This window comes from Lutjanus erythropterus, chromosome 7 (genome assembly GCF_056507025.1).
Source record: "Lutjanus erythropterus isolate fLutEry1 chromosome 7, fLutEry1.hap2, whole genome shotgun sequence".
Lineage (NCBI taxonomy): Eukaryota > Metazoa > Chordata > Actinopteri > Lutjaniformes > Lutjanidae > Lutjanus > Lutjanus erythropterus.
This window is the reverse complement of record NC_139323.1, coordinates 20,275,995-20,289,000: the sequence shown is the minus strand read 5'-3', so window position 1 is coordinate 20,289,000 and position 13,006 is coordinate 20,275,995. Positions and strand designations below refer to the sequence as shown.

Sequence of the window (13,006 nt, the reverse complement as noted above, 5' to 3'; positions counted from 1 at the left end):
GGAGAGCAGTGCAGCCAGCAAGATGCTAAGCTAAGCTGTAATGTAATCCGTTTGAGCAACTGTGTTCCATTAAAGTAAGTTATTTGGGCTCATATTAAGTGTCTGACAAAGTTATGAAAAGAAAAAAAGACCAAGATATGTTTGGTTTATAGAGAAACCGCAGTTTTATTGCTCTCACCAAACTCAGCTGACTCCTTTTACAAAATGCTCATCTTAGCATTTTCATCTTCATTCAAACTCAACAACTTGGCAAACTTGTCCAGGTTAAAAAAGTTACACTTTAAAATCTGAAATAACATTTTTCTTTAATGCAGCTGTTTTTGTTTTGTATTCAGACAGCAAACTAAGTGAACTACAAAGACACCAGACCGTTCAGCAGCTTCAACAACCATCTAACATGAATTCCAAGCTTACTGAGAGCCAACAGAGAACAATCTGCTCCCACCTGGGAAATGTCAAACTACAGCTGCTGTATAAGGCCAGTATCCATGGTTACACCGGCGCAGCCTTCCACCAACAATGTGACAACCGCTGTCCCACAGTGTCTGTGGGCTATAACGCCTCCAGTTATGTGTTTGGAGGTTACACCAAACAACCCTTCAGTCAGTCTGGACAGCACGTCCATGATGACCAGGCCTTTCTTTTCACCTTCAGTGGAGAGAAGCTCCTCAAATATCCAGTCAGAAGTCACACTTATGCAGTGAGAATGATCAGTAACTCTGGTCCATATTTTGGAGAAGACTTGGCTCTTGTCAATTTAAGTCAAGCAGTAGTCTATAGCAACCCAGGAAATTATTACAACTTCAGTGCTGCAGAAATGCATGGCAACAACCTCAACCTGACTGAGTGTGAAGTCTATCAAGTGGAGGGTGAGTTCTGTCTAAACAACCAGATATTGATGCTTAGCATGTTTGAAACAGATTGTATTTTACATCAAGCACAAAGTAAGCATCATTATTCTCCACATTGTTATTGCTTTATTGTATTATTATTGTTATTATTATTCCTAGTATTGTTTTCATAAATCATAGATAGTTGCACTTGTTGCACAATGGAAATTCTTCTCAGAAAGCTACCAATTATATTCTCATGTATATTTTGTTCTGCCAGTAACAAACACCATTAATTTGATTATTATAAACCTGACATCTCTGTAAAAGTAGACCTTGATACATGGGCAGATCTATGTAGATAGAAGACACCCGTTCAATTAAACATCTCAGTGAAATCCTGATAGCTCTATTTATCCTTTTGACCAGCAGCTGACGAATACATTTATTAAACAGCTGTGCATATTGATCATCCTTCCTTCCTTCTGGTCATGGTGGAAGCAGGCTAAGCAAGCGATTCCAGTCATCTCTCTCTCCCCAGCAATGCTTTACAGCTCCTCCTGGGGAATCTGGAGGCATTCCCAGGGCAGCTATGTAATCCCTCCAGTGAGGTCTGGGTCTGCCCCAGTGCCTCCCACAGTTGGATGTGCCCACAAAACCTCCAAAGGAAGGTGCCCAGGAGGCATCCTAAATGCCTGAACCACCTCAGCTGGCTCCTTTGGATGCAAAGGAGCAGCAGCTCTGCTCTAAGCTCCTTGACACGCTGCAAAGGAAACTCATTTCAGACACATGTATCAATGACCTCATTGTCTTGGTCCCTACCCAAAGTTCTTGACCATAGGTGAGGGTTGGAATATAGGTTGACAAGCAAATCAAAAGCTTTGCCTTCCAGCTCAAAGAGAACCAAGGCCACAGATCTGTGGGTGTTGACTCTTATCCTGGCCTAGTGTGTCAAAGCCAACAGAACGACATCATCTGCAAAAAGCAAGCGCAATTTTGAGATTCCTGAACTGGACACTGTCCTCAGCCCAGCTGCACCTTGATATGTTGTCACAAACAGGATTGGAGGGGCAACACTGATGGAGTCCAGCACCCTCTGAAATTGTGTTTGACTTGGTGGTACCCTGGACTTCCACACCACAGGTACTCTCCTTGACCTTCAAACAGGAGAATGAATCCAGAATGTCAGGGTGAATTTCATCCACCCCTGGCACCTAGCTTTGTGGTCATATCATCAGACATTTGTCCGTTTGTCTTGTCTTGGACAATTGATCACCACCTGGTACCCGATTGTGTGGTGAGGGTGAACTGGGAACATCTGGCAGAGGCCCCAAATGTGAAATCTTCCACCTCTGGCAGAATTTCTTGAGCATACTGGGGGAGGTTTGAGACATGGAATCATAGTGACATATTAATAACCTCCACTGTAGAGGCAGCTAGTATGAGCTGTGGACAGAAAATAAGTGGTGCCTGTCTTGGTGGCAACCTGAGAACCTGCTGGTGGACACCAAGCGATGAAGGAAACTGTCAAGCTAACAAAAGCTAAACAAACACAAATGTTAAAATTATAATTTAACTAACCTACCTACCTACATGTACATCCTACATGTAATTTAATGATAATTAATAAAATGCTTGCTTTGCTGTCTGTTTTCACTCCTTCTTACATTTAATGGTCTTGTCTGAGGGAAATTTGTTTTTAGATTTAATTACTTAATCATTTCAAGTCATATTTCATAATTTCATAAGATTGATGGCTTATTTAATTAATGTTTACAGTTTAACAAAATTAAATTGAAAGAGTGGATGATAATTTTGATTAAATTAAACAGTACAAACATAATATTGTTTTTTAAAAGCTGTTTTTGCTGTTCAACAGTGAACCCAGATTTTGAGAAGCCGTGGAGGCCGATGGTCTGGGAAAATGAGTAAGCAAACTGGAGCACCAATTCGTATGATATGCTACTACTGCACTACTTTTTTAAGTGTTATAGGATACTGGACAGTGTCACAGTACTACACAAAATACTTCAGGAAATTATGATTATTATATTTCATCTTATATGGTAATAGATCAGCCATTAAACTGCTCTTGTTTTGTCAGAAGGAGGACAGAGATGATGGACTGTATTAAGAACTACAAGCCCACAGTCAGCTCTGTGCCTCAGGTTCGGGTCCTGCTCATTGGACCTATTGGAGCAGGAAAGTCCAGCTTCTTCAATTCTATCAACTCTGTGTTCAGAGGCCACGTCACCAGCCAGGCCATCGCTGGCTGCTCTTCCACCAGCCTCACCACTCAGGTTAGTTTTAGCTATGCTACAACAATCAGTGCATCAACCTGTTCACAGTTTATATCATTGTAAAATTGGTGCTTTTTTGAAAGTTGTAGTTTATTTATGATAGCAACCCATGATTAAACGTGTTTTATGTGACTGATTAAAATTTAAACTATAATTGCTGCTAATTTTCTAGCATGCAGGGCAGCCCATGTGGTACTAGATTGTGTTTCGTCCACTGGAAAGACATCCACCAGTAATATCTCTATTCTGATGACTTGAAAACACAATGAATCAAATAATCACTAGAGTTGAAACACTAGATCGCTTCAAAACACATCTAAAAAAAAATCCTGTGCTTGTTCCAACACAGTAAAACACAGCTAATGAAAAATGGTACAGATAACATAATTGCAAGCTGAAAATCATTTAAAAAAATCACATATCTTGCTAAAATTTTGCCATGTTGCCCCTCTGACCACACCCAGCAGTAACACTGTGTGGTCAGAGGGACATTTTGTGATGTGGACATGTGCTAATCTTCATGACATATTATCTGACAGTTTCGCACCTACTCAGTGAAAGCTGGACGAGGAGGAAAACCTCTGCCAATCATCTTGTGTGATACCATGGGACTGGAGGAAAGCACAGGGGCAGGGCTTGACGTGGATGACATCATCAGCATCCTCAAAGGTCATCTCCCGGACGGTTATCAGGTAGAGCTTTTTGTTACATTCAGCAGGATAATGAACATACTGATTATCAGCCATGACCACATGTGGCTGGTTTTGTTTTCACCCTGTGAGTCTGTCGCTGTGTTGCATTAGTTGTTCAGTATGACCTTGTCCTCCTGGAAATTCCCACCGCCATCATAAGTGTTGTTCCATTTGTCTAAGGGTGCTTTCACACCTAAAAGGTCTGAGACACTATTTATATTTGGTCCTGTTAGTTTTGATTTCACTTTGCAATTATCCAAGTGGACTAAAGAACTCTACAGGTCATACCTGCGTCCTGTGGACTGCATCTCCCTGTATTTTGTAATGATCGGTTTGTAGACAGGCGTGCATCTAATGTTGTCGTGTGTATCATTTGGCAGGTAGCCTGACTATTTATGGGGAGAGATGAATGAACAGATTGACATTGTTGTCACCATATTATAATTATTAAAAGTATGAAAATTGTTTTGCTACATATAATGAAAAATTATAAATAATTTGTGTTTGTTGTTAGGTTGAGGTAATGAATAGGCCTGTTTATTCCTTCCTTTGTGGTGTGTAATTTATCTATTGATTTATAGAAAGGCAAAAGAACCAGTGAAAGCATTTTCTTTTTAACAAGATGCCATGATAATGAATTGACAACTTTCAGATTAGCTGACTTCATTGAGACCAGGGTGGTGTTGAGACTTGTAAAGTGTTGTTATGTGTGCACGCTGCACATGGTAGTATATTGTTCTTTATTTTTAGATGTATTTTAAATTTTAGCCCCTCTTATAATCCCAGTTTTTACTAAATGTATCTGAAATATGATTACCATCCATTTCTCTCACCTGCATGATTCAAGTTCAACCCCTCTGCTCCTCTGCATTCGGAGGCCCACGGTTATCGTAAGTCTCCAGACATCAAGGACAAGGTCCACTGTGTGGTCTACGTTGTCGATGCCTGCAAGGTCTCCATCATGCCCACAAAGCTGGAGGAGAAGCTGGAAGCTATCCGCAGAAAAGTCAACTTAATGAGTCAGTAGTAAAATGTTATCTGATAAAAGTGATGAAAGAGTTATAAAATCTAATTTATATACAGTAATTCGTTAGATATACATACTATCCTACTTACTATGATACCTATGTTGTAAATGCACAAACCAGTAAAACATTTCAGGACTAGATGAGTCAGTGTACACATTACTGTTTTCCACTGGTGCCTACATTTTTACAACAACAGAAAGCTAAAATAAATTATAGAAGCTTACAGGAAAAGTAGCATAGTAACCATACAAAGTAGTAGTAGAGACAGGTTGTCTTCAGTCCTTCAATTGGCTGACATGGGAGGCTCATCAGCTCACCTGAGCCTTTAAGCTGAAAAAACAAAAAGCTGGCCGATGTGATTACATTCCCTGCACTCCAAACTGCATACTTTTTTCTATATACTTTTAGTGTGTAATGTAGCTGCCCTTGCAAAGTATGCACTGTTGCATGCAGGACATACTAGGCTTGTTCAAGAGCAGCAGGAGGTGGTGGTGACAGAAAACTGCAGTCAAGTCGGACAATTTCCAGCAGGCTTTAGAGGATATACAGGAATAGACAGACATCTTTACATCCTATCAGGTTTCTTGTAGTCCAGCAGACCACGTTGAGATTACAGCTGACAAAATAAATAAAGCTTCATCAAATAAATTGATCAATCCTTTGTAATGGGTGCATGACAAGAGGGCCAAAGTTCAAGGCATGATGTTAGGAGGAAGTATGCATGTCCCTGTTGTATGCATACTGTATGCAACAGTACATACTTTGTAAGGGCACTGCAATGCATATTAAAAGTTAAAAGAAGAAGTATATGATTTTGGAATTCAGGGTATGTATTAGGACATAGTAAATCTTTTTCTGGAACACACAGTCTGTCTCTCCCTCCCTACAGCTGATACTCACCCTGCTTTTCTTTTTGCTGGTTTTATGACTTGCTTTAGTTTAATACAATATGCTTGGTTTTAAGTAAAATACTGTCTTCTCACATTCCTTGAGCCAGTTTGTCATGAGTCAGCAGTACAGAATTTAAAAATATATTTCTTTGTTTGGATGGTTTCCAGAGATTCCTCAGCTGGTCCTGATGACTAAAGTGGATGAAGCCTGTCTTTTTGTTTCTCAGGACATTAGAAACATTTATAGGAGCAGCTACATCAAGGGAAAGGTGAGATCAACTTTAAATTCACCTACAGGATTTCTTTTTCTTCTTCTTCCTTATCCTCCTCCTCCTTTCTTTTTTCTTACTTCTTGTTTGTCCTTTAAAAAAATTATACTGATTGGCCACATGGTGGTGCCATAGCAACAAACTTATGTTTTACCCTATAACTTTTGAACCATAAATGTCAAAAACAAAATTTTCTGGATTCTGTGGATCCAGAAGAATCAATCCTAATAAGACAAGCCCACTGTCACATGGAAAAATTGTCTGCTATTTAGAACTTTGTCCAAAACAGTTTTGTTCTACTACTCCTGCAAAATTTGAACAACTGCCATCAAATTGGTTACATAGCATATCTGGACCAGTCCAAACAAAACTTTTTAGAAATTCTACATTTCTTCTTCACTTCTTTCAGTTCAATTTTACATAAATGTAAATCAAAACTTGGTGCACCAGTTCAGTGCTGGCTGGGAGCTTTGCCTAGCAGTCTTTGTTTTTTCTGCCACTAGGGGGCACCACAAATGTGACAACAACTGATGAGTTATTTAAGTGAATACAGTTTATTGCAATGAGTCTAAATTTCTAGACAAAACTTCAAAAAATCAAAATAAATCACTGCTACATCCCATAGAACTGAAATTTTAGATGGTATATATTGTGAGTCTGCAGTGATACTTAATATTTTGCTGTAATTTGTACTTTATGCACATCTTCTTACTTCAGCGTGTTCACTGTGTGATCTCCGCATTTTAAGTTTTACCAGACAAAAATACCTCTGTTTTGCACATCTGATATGATTGCCTAAAACTCATGAGAAGGTGTGGCTGTGGCTGTGTGTGTGTGTGTGTGTGTGTGTGTGTGTCCCCAGTGTTGCAGTCAATACATCACCTCTGGGGATGCAAAGGTCGAGGGGTTTCAATCCCCGTATGGTTACTTGCCAACAATGTAGTAACTCATGCGTGTGCTTCTTGTCAATTAAACAAAACACAAACATTTCTATACATTGTATTTCACTTGTTACAACTGTGTTCCTCATTTTTTTTCTGCTCTTTAGCGACCAAATGTGTTGATTGAATGCGTTTACTTTAACTGTAATAACTCAGTTATACAGTGAGAATAAGAATTAATGTAATTCTCATAGTGGTGTCAAAAGTCTAAACTACCCTCATCAGAGTCTTTTGTGATCCAGATGCAGGAGGTCAGCGCTCGGATTGGTGTGCCGCTGTCCTGCGTTGTTCCAGTGAAGAACTACAGCGAGGAGTTGGAGTTGGACCCAAACTGTGACATCCTGCTGCTCAGCTCCGTCATCCAGATGCTGCGCTTCGCTGACAATTACTTTGATGAGATCAGTGACCAATTCAGCAACATGGAAACCAAGGATTAGTAAGAATTAGCACAGCTGATGTTTATATCTTGTCCAACTTAAATTAAATATTCCTCAAAATGACCCATTGTCTAACAGGTGAGCAGGTCTAGGTCAGATTCACTGCAGGCCAGATAATCCCTCAGACATGTAAGCTGCAGTCATGTCATTTTATCAGAATGAGAAGAACAGGAAAACCTCCCTTATTCCAACTTGGGGGCATTTAAGCATTATTCCAAAATGGCCCCATTCCTTGTAGTCACACTGGATAGATGGATAAATGCCTAAATTAGCTGTTGTTATCATGTTCTATCTTTGTACCAGTTGGTCAAACGTTAAAACCAGATAAACATTATGTAGCTCATTTTTGATAAGTTGAATCACTTGTAATACTGAAATTTATTTAGATACTTCTGTCAGTTGTGGCATCTTTGGTGCCATTTGGTTGCTGGCTTGTTTTTCGTTTTGTTTTGTTTTTTGCCCAGTGGAAGATAATGTAGCTATGAAGAATTCCTGATATTTTGAACTGAATTTGAAAGGACAGTTCACCCTAAAATCAAAAATACATATTAAATGTATCAGTCTAATCTGTAGTGTTATTTATCAGTCTAGATAGTTTTGATGTGAGTTTTGATATCAGCCACAGAGATGTCTGCCTTTGCTCCAGTATAATGGGACTAAATGGCACTTGGTTTGTGATGCTCAACCTGTGAAAAAGTACATTTGTAAAAGTCAGCAACAATGTCCAGGTTGCTCAAGATAATCCACAGATCAATTTCACATAGGAACTATTTTATTTCTAGTAGAGAGAAAGTAGCCCTGGTAGATTCTACTGTAGAAATATGTGTTTTAGATTTTACGGAGAACTGTCCCTTTAAAATCTAATGATGACATGAATGATTCTTTGATTCTCTGAGTGAGCTGCTCTTCTTTAGGGCGACAAGTAACACTTAATTTCATTGTTGTTTATTTTCTCAATTAATAGACAGACAATTTAGGCTGCAGTCAAAGTCAGCATGTTGACAATCAGCTGATTCAGAGTTCATTAACTTTGCCTTTTTCAGATGTTTGTATTTGCAGATAAGATCATGTTTATTAACATATTGCATGTTATATATATTCAGGTTGTTTCTACTGTAGGCGTGTCAATAACAATAAAAGCTCTTACTGGCAGGACAGGATGTCATGTAGAATTTGGAAGCTTAAAGGTCGAATCAGCAGGATTGGTCTGAGCTGTTCTTAAACGCATCACAAACATAGTTCATTGTTGTGTCTGATTCATTCATTCATCATCAAATACAAATGTTTCGGGTTGGTGAAGCATCTCATCCTATGTGGATTCTTCCTCTCCAGTCAGTATTCTGGGCTTGTATGCACAAACATCCGGAGAATACTCTTAACTTGGTCTAAACAATTCTAGGAAAGAATCCTAGTTTAGGAGAAATTTAGACACTGTAGATCCTTAGCTTGGAGCCACGTTCATGTGCACACTGTCTGAACTGGGTGTGTGTGGTGTGACTGTGTGCACAGTCAAGTGAATGGCATGATGGGGTCTTGGGAGACTTGGATTATGCCAGACAAGCAGTACGGAGGCATTTTATGTTTTTTCTGTTTGAATATTTGTCTCCGTTGTTATATTGTTTTGGGAGATTCTGCAATGCTGTTTTCCTGTCAAACTGCAGCAGTGTGTTGTGGACTAAAAAACTAAACCCAACTTCAATCAGCATACGGGTGAGTAGATGACAACTAAATTTTCATATTTGAGTGAACTATCCCATGAACAGTTTTTCACCTTAGGAGCTCTCTTAAGGGCTAAGATGTGTTGAAAATAACTTCTCTGCACCAGATCTAGTCTAAATTCTTAGAAAACATCATTCAGATCAGACTTTTCTTAGTTTTTTTGTCACTCTGAGCAACTCATTATATTAAGAAACTTCATGAATATGGCCCCTGCTCTTCAATAAAAGCTCAAAGAACATGAATGGACAGAAAAACTGAAATTTATTAATGCAGGTCAGACAGTTACTGTACAGCAAACAGTGTTGGAGTCGGACCAGCTGAGGAGCAGTCCCTCCCTGTGTAACAGGACCGTGGTATTACAGCAAACTGTAAACTACACAACACACATCACACCTCTAATCCGACTCACCGCCTGCTTTTGCCTCACTGAAATTACCTGTTAATTAGAGTGGATTATAAATTGGCAGCTGTCCTCTCAGCGACAATAATCATCAGTTAAAAAATAATTATGCTCTGTGATCAGGATAACTTTTAAACAAACAAACACGTCTTGAAATAGTGTTTAAAATATCAACGTTGCTTTAGTGCACATACAAGACGAGGAGCTTTTTCCAACTTGGCCACAGTTTACGTTAAACTGGTTGGACTTTGCAACTGTCACGCGTGACGGACAGGAAAGATGCGCGGTAGTGAAGAGGGAATGTCCTGGAAATGCAAAACACACCTGGAATTAAATGATATTCAGCCAGTCAGCTTCCGTTTTTTTCCTCCCCATGATATCGATGCATTTCCTCCTGTGGAACTGCTCAGTGGCCACCAGCGAGGAGACAGCGGTCGTCACTGGGAGGCTCCCGGTTGAAACGTGTGAAACAGACCTCTGGAAATGATATGCAGCAGATCTGTCTGTACGATCAGATGACACGTTGGCTGTTGGTGGGGTCTGAGGAACGACCGCCGGGGACGGAGCAGAGGGGGAGGCTTTTTATGGCACGGCTGATGCTCTCCGACATTTCAAACAGTCAGATGGCTTTCCTCTCATCGGCCAACAGGCTTCAGTCATTAAAAACAGAAAAGGCAGCCACGTGAAGAAGAAACCATGTCAACTTCAACCAATTGAGTTACAGTGCAGAACACACACGTCCAAAAACACACACTCACACACAGACAGACAGACAGACAGACAAGTACACATGGGCTTGGTCCGAGTCCAAAGGCTGATGTCAGTGACAACCAGAAGCAAAGAGTAAAGCAGGACATTTGGCACCTACACTGCAGCTCTCATGCATCCATGTTAAAGCAAAACACATGACTTTTTGGCTAACCGTTGTATTTATCAACTTAGTACACAAGAAAACAAAATCATCCACGCGTCATTATATTATTGGCTGTGGTCCTCACACTTACAGTAGATTTAAACAACTAGTAATGTAATACGTCTTAAGCACGGACGCACCAATTGTAACATTCTGGGCTGATAAAATTTTTCTTCTGTTGTTATTAGTTTTAATTATAATAGCGCCAGGAAAATGGTGAAATATTAATTTGAAAAACATGGCATCCTTTGACCTCTTAAGTCACACCAGAGTTTAGTGCAGCCAGTGACTTCCTTTCTGAAACAGTAGCTGGATCTGGAAGCTACTCAGGCTGGGTGATATGGCTTCTAAATATTTTTAGGCTATTCTGCGAGATGTGTCATATATATCTTGATATACACATTTTCACTAAAATAACACACCGTTAGGACTGTGGAGAAAGGACAAAATCAAACACCACAATGCCGATATTATGACAATATTGTAGTGAAGATTATTGGTGCTTTCAGAAAATATGAACACAAAAAGATTTTTGATGAATAATGTGGATAGAATGACTAAGTGGGCAAAAGGCAAATAATAAAACTAACCCTAACCCTAAGTTCAGGAAATTACCACCACCTCCAGGAAGTTGCAATGAATTCCCTGTGATTTCTACTCAACACTGCAATTTTGTCCAGTCACCGCATCATCATCATCATCATCATCAGTCCCCTGTGCAAACATCATACATTCATTGTTATTTTTGCGATTGCTGTTTTGACTGACTTTGAAAACGATTTCGACCTCTTTGTGGAATAACCCCCAGGTGCACTTTTTTGGTAGGGTTACTCAGAACAGAGTGCGGTTTTATCCTCACTGGAACAAGTTGCTGTTGTTTTTAATGAAAAAAACAAAGAACCAAAAAAAAAGAAAGAAAAACCATGCAACTTTTTGGCAAATTTTACTTGCTCCCACAATTTCATTACAAAAAAACACCTAAAAACGGTGAAAAGCCACAACAATCCCCGAAAAACGCCTGCAAAACCCTGAGGGGACTGAATTACCTGACTTTACTGTAATGCAGCCTTTAAAACAAGGAAAAGACAAAACTTACACCATATTACAGTATATCAATATCCAAAATCTAGTCTAGTCTCATAACACAATATTAGAATATTGATATATTTCCCAGTCCTACTAGCTACTGTTGTCCACTCAGACCACAAATAACCAACACAATGCAAAATCGCTGCTACAGAACAGATGAACATCGGCCACCGTCAACTGTGAACGTCACTTTATTTGCTGAGTATGAGACGATACTGATATTTGACCCATAAATTGGTGAAATCCCTAGCATTGAGTATCAGTAGTTTAAGTTGTTTTCTTTCTTTAAAAACCAATAAAGCTAATGTATTCAGGTTGATTTCTTTTTTCTCTTTTACATGAGGCACCATCTGCTGTTGAAAACTGACAGATCTGCCTGCACATTAATTAAGATCTTTATTGATTTACGTCCTTACTACTAGTTGGCTGGTATCATTTAGTAAAATTAGCAGCCGACAGTCCTCTGATACAGGGAGGATTTAGGTATCCACATGCTGTGCTCGTTGCGTAAAGAATGAATTAAAGAGTGTTTTGTTTTAACACAACAAAGGGCAAAGAAGGTGTTGGCACAGCCGAGCAAATGGCCTCAGGACTGTTTGGCAATGATGGGGGAATATTGCAACTTAATCTTGCTTAATAATGTAATGCTCGGTATAATAAGGGATTGATTGTGCTGTGCAACAGATACATTAGAGTCCACACTGTATTATAAAATTACCTAATTTAACGTGCTGACTCTGGTATCTGTAGAGACTTTTGATAACAGCGACAGGTATGAACGGGTGAAGACTTTCAACACTTCCTGTGGGTGTTGTCTGCACAGTGTTACATGACACAGACGGACAGACTCAGTTTCTCTGTGATTACTGTGATGATTTATTTGCTCTCTTACAGACTGTAAGTCAGTCTGCAAGAGAGCAAATTATAGAAAATAGTGTCACCTTAAGAAAGAGGAACACAAGCTCTGATATCTACAACTGTAACGACTGTTAAAAGACACCAGGGACAACTTAAAACAAGATTAACAGGGATAGATTAAAAAAAACAAACAAATCTGTAGCTTGTAAATTGTTAAAAAACATCTGCAGATTTAGCTTGGTCACTACATCACCGATGATGTGTGGCATTGTGTTTTACTCATTCTAACTGAACTGTTTAAAGCATAAAAAGGACGGAACTGGCAGAGAAAATAGAAAAGAGTCTATTTCTGCTGTGACCACATCTAAACACACTGTGCTCAAAATAATGGCTGCATGTTAGAAATCTGCGTACAGTAAAAGGGCTAGTCCAAATTATTTGAAGTGGTGTTATATGAGGTAGGAGGAGTAGCGCTAAATGAAGCTAAATGATGCTGTGGACAGGGTCAGCAGTAAAATAGATTTTAGCCACCTGCAAAAGGTTCACCTAGAAAAATGATTATCTCAGTATCAAGTGTACTACATGTGTAAAATATTTCCATTGTTTTACCTTGCCACATTTATCTTGCCTTTTCCAGTGG

The 13,006-nt window shown here is 39.3% G+C and overlaps 1 protein-coding gene across 1 annotated transcript; it reads left to right on the top strand.

The window, feature by feature from the left end:
• Nucleotides 1-353: 353 nt before the first annotated feature.
• LOC146323951 (interferon-induced protein 44-like) lies at nt 354-8,133 on the top strand. Its single transcript, XM_084722224.1, has 7 exons — nt 354-869; nt 2,710-2,758; nt 2,935-3,130; nt 3,670-3,822; nt 4,670-4,841; nt 5,909-6,009; nt 7,193-8,133. Exons 1-7 carry the CDS (start codon nt 398-400, stop codon nt 7,385-7,387), a joined length of 1,338 nt encoding a protein of 445 aa, XP_084578350.1. The 5' UTR covers nt 354-397; the 3' UTR covers nt 7,388-8,133.
• The last annotated feature ends 4,873 nt before the right edge of the window (nt 8,134-13,006 follow it).

What these genes read in the sequence shown, in the direction of transcription:
- LOC146323951 (XM_084722224.1), top strand. Translation starts at nt 398, where the DNA reads ATGAATTCCAAGCTTACTGAGAGCCAACAGAGAACAATCTGCTCCCAC. An exon ending in CCGATGGTCTGGGAAAATGA is followed by an intron (nt 2,759 to 2,934) that starts GTAAGCAAACTG and finishes TTGTTTTGTCAG; the next exon opens with AAGGAGGACAGAGATGATGG. An exon ending in CAGAAAAGTCAACTTAATGA is followed by an intron (nt 4,842 to 5,908) that starts GTCAGTAGTAAA and finishes GATGGTTTCCAG; the next exon opens with AGATTCCTCAGCTGGTCCTG.